We start from the raw sequence: 7,379 nt of genomic DNA on the forward strand, positions 1-7,379 counted from the left end.
ACCTCTCATCAATTCCCTCATTTTAGTTTATTAATCATTACGTCTGTTTTTGTTTTTTGTTGCATATATATAGATATACCCATTATGGCTAAATGAGTTATTGTTATTTTTATCTTAAAAGCCCTTCAAAATGATGTATGATTTTTATGAATTGGACAAAAAAAAAATCACTGAGCTACACGTTTGAGGCAATTTTGAGGAAAAATGTTGTTAAAGTTTCCTGAAATTTCCAACACAAAATCACCTAGCCATCACAGAAAAGTTGATCATTTCGAGTAAAACAATGTGCAACATCCTTAGCAATGTCGGGAAATGCTACACATCCACTCACAGTTTTCAACGCAACAGAAACGATATAATCTCGCCTCAGAAGAGTCGCGTTTCAGGGGTGTTTAGTTGGGAAATATGTAGTGCAATAAGTGTTCACATTTGATATCAAAAAGTATATTAGCCATTTTGAATATTGTCACTCTCGGGTGGAAACCTCGTATCAATTCCCTCATATTAATTTATAAATCTGTTTTTATATGACCCGTGCTGACAAAATGAGTTATTGTTATTTTCATCTCTGTTAAAAACCACACTTTTTTTTTTACTGAGCTACACGTTTGTGTCAATTTTGAGGAAAATTGTTGTTATCTGGTTCCAAAACAATATCGCCTAGCAACCAAACCTTGTAATCTCTGATAACAACGGCAAATTTGACACACACCAAGACAACCACATATCTATAGGAAAATACATATATATTCAATTTCTGAGTGAGATTGCTTTCATGGACAAAGGAAAGATAGTCCTCTCTGAAAACATACAAATAAAAATTAGGGCTGTCAAAAGATTAATCGCGATTAATCGCATCCAAAATAAAAGTTTGTGTTTACATAATATATGTGTGTGTAATTATTATTTATATATAAATACACACACAAGCATGTATATATTTAAGAATAAAATATTATTTTTTATATATAAAACATTTATATTTATCAGGGCTCTGAACCTAGCCTGGCGTGGCCATACTCAATTCTAGTCAGAATATGAGTCTGATTCTGCTCCATTGAGCTGTGATTATGGGGCGTGTTTCAACCGAGCCAGGAAAGACCTCAATTGGATAGACCCACAACCAATCAGAGCAACGGAGCGACGCGTAACGTTAGTTGTCAAATGTCAACAGAACTCAACTGCACTGTGTTGCCAAGTCCGTGTTTTTCTCCATGTCCGCCGGTTGAAGCGACCCCAATTATGTGATTATATAAACCCAGGAATGCGAATTTTAGCAGGCAACCTTGCCACAATAACATATTTTGCCAACCAAACGCCATTTTTTTCCGGAGAACACCCCGGAAAGTTATTGTTTTGGGCTATAGTTTTGAGTAGCAATTGTGCGCGACATTGCAAAAACACTTGGCAACCCTGTCTGCACGCTCGTGGATTCAGTAACGTTACAAGAAAAAGATGAGTGTAAACGATCTTTGCCAGTAATAAAATTATTTAAGGATACACAGAGTACTTACCAACACGATCATCGTTTCTGAGAGAAATAGTGAAGGTGAATGCATATACGAACAAGTTCTCCGTTTAGGATAAGAGCAAATTCAACCCAAGAGCCTTCGATGACGTGGATGATTACGTTACTGTTGATCATCTGTCCATCATCGTCTAAAGCCCGCCCTGATGATTTCATTGGTCCGAACAGTTTCTGTTCGGGCATAATTACTCCTCTATGGAGCGAGTCCAGACCGAATTGCCCGAGCAAAAAAAATTGTGGGCGGGGCTAAATTCGGCTGGCATCCAGGCTACTCTGAACCGGTTCAAGGAACGAAAACGAAAACCGGAAACGAACGAAATTTTAAGAGGAACAGAAACGAAAACGAAATCAAAATCAATTTGAATCGTTCTGAACAGAAACGTTAATTTGAAAAGACCATTAACCGGTTAATAACGTTATTTTATCATTCTTTTAATATTTTAATTTGGCAGTGACCAATCATGAATTGAGTAGTCCAGCATGTGACGTTGACGGATCAAGCGTGAGTGAAACGCCCGCGCACCAGTCTTCAACGAATCTACCGGTACGCAAGTCAGTGTGAGCGCGCATTTTCATGCCTCAAGTACATTTCTTTCCCCGCTGAAGTCTACAATGAATGTGCAGGTATTGGAGGACATTCTTTTCAAACGTTTAAATAAGCAGTACGGACTTTAAGCTCAAATAGACTGATTTAGGTTTATGGATTCCGTTTAAGCCTATCCAAGTAGGCTATAGCATCTATCAAACATTTTTCTTAGTCTTTCAGATTGCCAATACAGGACAGGTCAATGTTTTCTATATAGACGGTTGATGCTTCATATTAAATGGTATGTTATATTGCATTAAATGATCAAGCTTTATTAGCTGACTGAATTTGATTATGGGATGCAAGTGTTTGCTTTGAAATTAGCAGTTGACGGTGCATTAAAAGAGCAATGGTTATCCAGTTTATTTATTCTTTATTCATGCAATTTTTAAAACAAGTCGTGTTGAAAAAAAAGTTATGTATAAAGAATGTTATCACTCTTCTGAAAAGAATTAGGCATAAGAGGGCCACTTTCGATTGTCTAACGCTCCATTAAAACAGGTCCGCTTTGCTTTGTAATTAATGCATGTATTTCTGTTGTGGTTTTAAAAATGTTATGAAATAAATATTCAAGTTTAATTACCATGCGTTATATTATTATTGAGTGAAAAATAAGTCTATTTATACATACTTGTTTAAAGTATAGGCTAAATTAAAATAACGTTATTAACCGGTATTTTTTCAAATCAAACCGTTTTCGGAACAGTAATGTTTAATGAGGAACGCAAAAACGGAAACGCTATAATATCGATTCTGCACGGAGTGAACCGATTGATATTTTTTTCCGTTTTTAAGCCCTGATATTTATATATATTATAGATTATATAAATGTATATACATGCAAATATATCTTAAATATAAACATGAATGTGTGCGTATTTATATATAAATAATAATTAACAGAGTACACACACATATATTATATAAACACAAACTTTTATTTTGGATGCGATTAATCGCGATTAATCTTTTGACAGCCCTAATAAAAATACTTTTAGATGTTTAATTGCTATCAGGAGCATTGGGATCGCTTCATGAACTCAATATTGTGAAAACCTCAAAATCAAAATTTTCACTTGTTTTGACTGTAGCTCGAAAGTATCCGCATTCCAACTCCTATATAAACAGTATACCCGTGCTGGCAAAATGAGTTATTTTTATTTTCATCTCTATTAAAAAAACCTTTCAATAATCTGCCAAGTGTCTTCTTTGAACCAAACTTCCGACTCCTTTAGCCAGCACGGGTCACATATATACTGTATATAAATTGAAACACCCATTATCAGTCCTTTTTCGATACATTTGGCCACTTCTGCAGTGCTGGCTCATTATCAGTCCTCACAGTTATCAGTTCGTTCATGTCTTCTCTTGGCTTGTCCTCTGATGGACATCACACCTGGCAGTCTGGCCGAGACGCTGCCGCCTTCCTCTTCCTGAACAAACCCTGTCCTTCACGTTTATTGAGCATGGCTGCAGATTTCCTCTCCAGCGCGGCGAGATCCATGTTCAGCGCTGTGGCCATCTCAGCCTTCGTCAGGGACACGAAGGGCCAGTCGCTGGCCAGACTCTCCAAACCTCCAGCGCTCAGAGCCTGAGGAACAACACCAGGAGAATAGAAGATCGTTTGAGCTGAGGAAGACGGTTCTCTGACCTCTAGTGAAGGTTTGTGCTCACCTCTTGGATGAGGAACTCGGCTGCACTCACTGGACCCTGCCGTCTGGATGCACTGATGCATGATGGGAAATGTAGTCCACATCTGTTCCGAGAGAGATTCATCATTATCATCACTACAATCATTTCTTTACGCTCATGTTATTATATTGCACCCCATTTACTTTCTCAATACACATCTCGAGATAACATCTTGAAACCAACCTGAAATCAAAATGGACCCATTTGACCGTGTTAATACACATTTCTCTTCGTCATATTTGCTAATAAACCAATATATCTTGCCAAAGTGTTGTCTTTACATAACCCTCTGGTGATCTTCGCGTGGCGGTCAAAAATGAATGTACTATATTTTAGCTCGATAATGTTTTTTATTTCATATTTTTAGGGGATTTTATGGTACTAAATGATATTTAAAACATTTGAAAAAGACTTTGTAAATTTTTTATGTTATCATTATCGGCCACCATATCTGTATCGGCCGATATATGTTCATTTTTAATGTTTAACGGAATTTTCATTTTTTTCATTTTTAATGTTATCGGTCACAATATCGCTATTGGCCGATATATGTAAAAAAAATGTATGTTTATCGGCGGATATATATGTTCATTTTTAATGTTTATTGGCCGATAAAAATAAACATATATAATGTTATCCTTATCAGTCACCATATCTGTATCAGTCGATATATATTAATTAGGGGCCAAGCACCGAAGGTGCGAAGGCACCTATTGAAACCGTTCCCGTTCTTATTATTATTATTCATCTTCTTCTTCTTCTTCTTCTTCCGCCACGAAGTCTATGGCAGCCCATAGAACCGTATGGTAAAAAGTTGTGAAATTTGGCACACTAATAGAGGACAGTCTGATATGTCACCGTAGCAAATTTGGAGTCTCAAACTCAATCCCTCTAGCGCCACCATCAGTCCAAAATTTGACTCATGTTTATGCTAATAACTTTTGAACCATAAGGGCTAGAAACAAAATTCTTTCCCTATTAATTATATATTAATTATTATATATTATATTATAAATTCTATCCCTTGGCTCAAGACGAATCGATTGCACCCTATGACGTCATTTTCCGTCATAAAAATTCCCGCCATTTTTAATTTTCCGACAAACCTACTTTTGCGAACTCGTCCTAGACGGTTCATCCGATTTGCACGAAAATTGAACCAGATCATCTTCAGACTATGTTGACAAAAAATCGAACAAATCAAGTTGATTCGTCAAATCGTTTTCGATAAACGTGCAAACAAATTTTATGTAGCGGTTGCAAAAACACACTTAAGGCAATATCTCCACAACGCTTTATCATGTTCAAACCATACTTGGTACATGTCATCACAAGCATGACTTGAGGCTACATGCAGCGTTTCGGCATAGCGCCACCTACTGGTCCGGAGATACAAAAAATGGCTGTTTTTGCTTATAACTTTTGAACCGTTTGTCCAAAAATCAAAAAAGTGGTCTCGTTAGATTCAAGACGGCATGCCGAGTCGTCTGATATTCAATTTTACCATATCGGCCATTTTGCTTGTCGGCCATTTTGAATTTTGTCAAAAAATGCTATATTTTACAAATGCATTAGTGTATTGTTACTAAACTCGGTATGTGACTTCCATGCCATGCCCTGAAGGTACTCAAAAAGTTTTAGGGCAGTGCCACCTTGTGGTCAAAAGATATAACAAACTTGACAAAAATGCTAATAACTTTTGATTAAATTAGCCTAGTATATTGAAACTGGTCATAATAGAGTCATTGGCTCATGCCGATTCAATTGCACCCTATGAAGTCATTTTCGGTCATGATAATTTCCCCGCCATTTTTAATTTTCCAAAAAACCTACTTTTGCGAACTCGTCCTAGACGGTTTGTCCGATTTGCACAGAAATTGAACCAGATCATCTTCAGACCATGCTGACAAAAAATCTTGCAAATCAAGTTGATTTGTCAAATCGTTTTTGATAAACGCGCACACAAATTTTGCGTAACAGTTGCAAAAACACTCATAATCCTATATCTCCACAACGCTTTATCGTATTGAAACCAATCTTGGTATATGTCATCACAAGCATGACCTGAGGCAACATACAGCTTTTCGGCGCAGCGCCACCTACTGGTCCGGAGATACAAAAAATGGCTATTTTTGCTTATAACTTTTGAACTGTTTGTCCAAAATTCATGTCTTCCGCACCATGCTTTGAAGGTACTCAAAAAGTTTTGTGGCAGTGCCACCTTGTGATCAGAGGTTATAACAAAATTTACAAACATGCTAATAACTTTTGAGTAAATTAGCCTAGTTTAATGAAACTGGTCATAATACAGTCATTGGCTCATGCCGAGAACATAGATACTAATTTTTCCATATTTGGTCAAACATCCTGTCCTCAATGTTCTTATTTGATCAAAACCTACTTTTTCAAACTCATCCTAGACCGTTTGTCCAATTTCCACCAAAATCGAATCGTATCATCTTCAGACTGTGTCAACAAAAAGTTAGGAATTTTGCATCAATAGATGAAACCGTTTTTGTAAACCGCAGTGACGAAGTTGAGCCATGATGCCAAAATGACTCTTGAGGCTGTATCTCTGCAATGCTTTGACATATTGGCATCAATTTTTGCATGTGTCATTGTTCCCTTATTCTGACCACACCACATACATTTTGTAACTGTGCCACCTATTGGTCAAAAGTGATAAACCATTAACTTATATTATCAGTGACTCTATATATGATATTTCAGCCATTTTGCCTAATCTTCTTAAACTGTATAATTGTTCATTGCTGCAGTTGGTCTAACACTCTTAGACTACAATGCATTTTCAGCCTTTTGCCTAAAATCATCTTAAAACGTGATTAATTTCTCATTGCTGCAGTTGATCTGACACTGCCAGCCATTTTGGCATGTCTTGTCTTCTTCTTTGCGCTTGGCCCCGGTATTGCTGCTTGCAGCTATATTTTTTTTATGTTATCGTTATCGGTCACCATATCTATATCGGCCGATACATGTTAATTTTTAAAGTTTATCGGCCAATATACATGTTCATTTTTTATGTTATCGTTATCAATCACCATATCTGTATCGGCCGATAAATGTATATTTTTTATGTTTATCGGCCAATATATATGTTAATTTTTTATGTTTATCGCCGATATATTTGTTAATTTTTTATGTTTATCGGCCAATATATATGTAAATTTTTTATGTTTATCGGCCGATATAAATGTTCATTTTTAGTGTTTATCGGCTGATAAAAATAAACATATATAATGTTATCCTTATCAGTCACCATATCTGTATCAGTCGATATATATTAATTTTTTTATGTTATCGTTATCGGTCACCATATCTATATCGGCCGATACATGTTAATTTTTAAAGTTTATCGGCCAATATACATGTTCATTTTTTATGTTATCGTTATCAATCACCATATCTGTATCGGCCGATATATGTATATTTTTTATGTTTATCGGCCAATATATATGTTAATTTTTTATGTTTATCGCCGATATATTTGTAAATTTTTTATGTTTATCGGCCAATATATATGTAAATTTTTTATGTTTATCGGCCAATATATAT

General features: G+C 35.9%; 1 protein-coding gene across 1 annotated transcript in view; it reads right to left on the reverse strand.

Moving 5' to 3' along the window:
• Positions 1–3,031: 3,031 nt before the first annotated feature.
• Positions 3,032–7,379, reverse strand: part of cacna1sa (calcium channel, voltage-dependent, L type, alpha 1S subunit, a) — a 50,895-nt gene continuing 46,547 nt past the window's right edge. Inside the window, exons 42-43 of the mRNA XM_079808481.1 lie at positions 3,789–3,870; positions 3,032–3,705 (exon numbers count right to left, since the gene is read on the reverse strand). Coding sequence (XP_079664607.1) covers positions 3,505–3,705; positions 3,789–3,870 — 283 coding nt within the window. The 3' untranslated portion in view covers positions 3,032–3,504. The remainder of the gene's footprint in view (positions 3,706–3,788; positions 3,871–7,379) is intronic.

The sequence above is a fragment of the Gobio gobio genome (genome assembly GCF_949357685.1).
Source record: "Gobio gobio genome assembly, chromosome: 24".
In the NCBI taxonomy this organism is placed as follows: Eukaryota; Metazoa; Chordata; class Actinopteri; order Cypriniformes; family Gobionidae; genus Gobio; species Gobio gobio.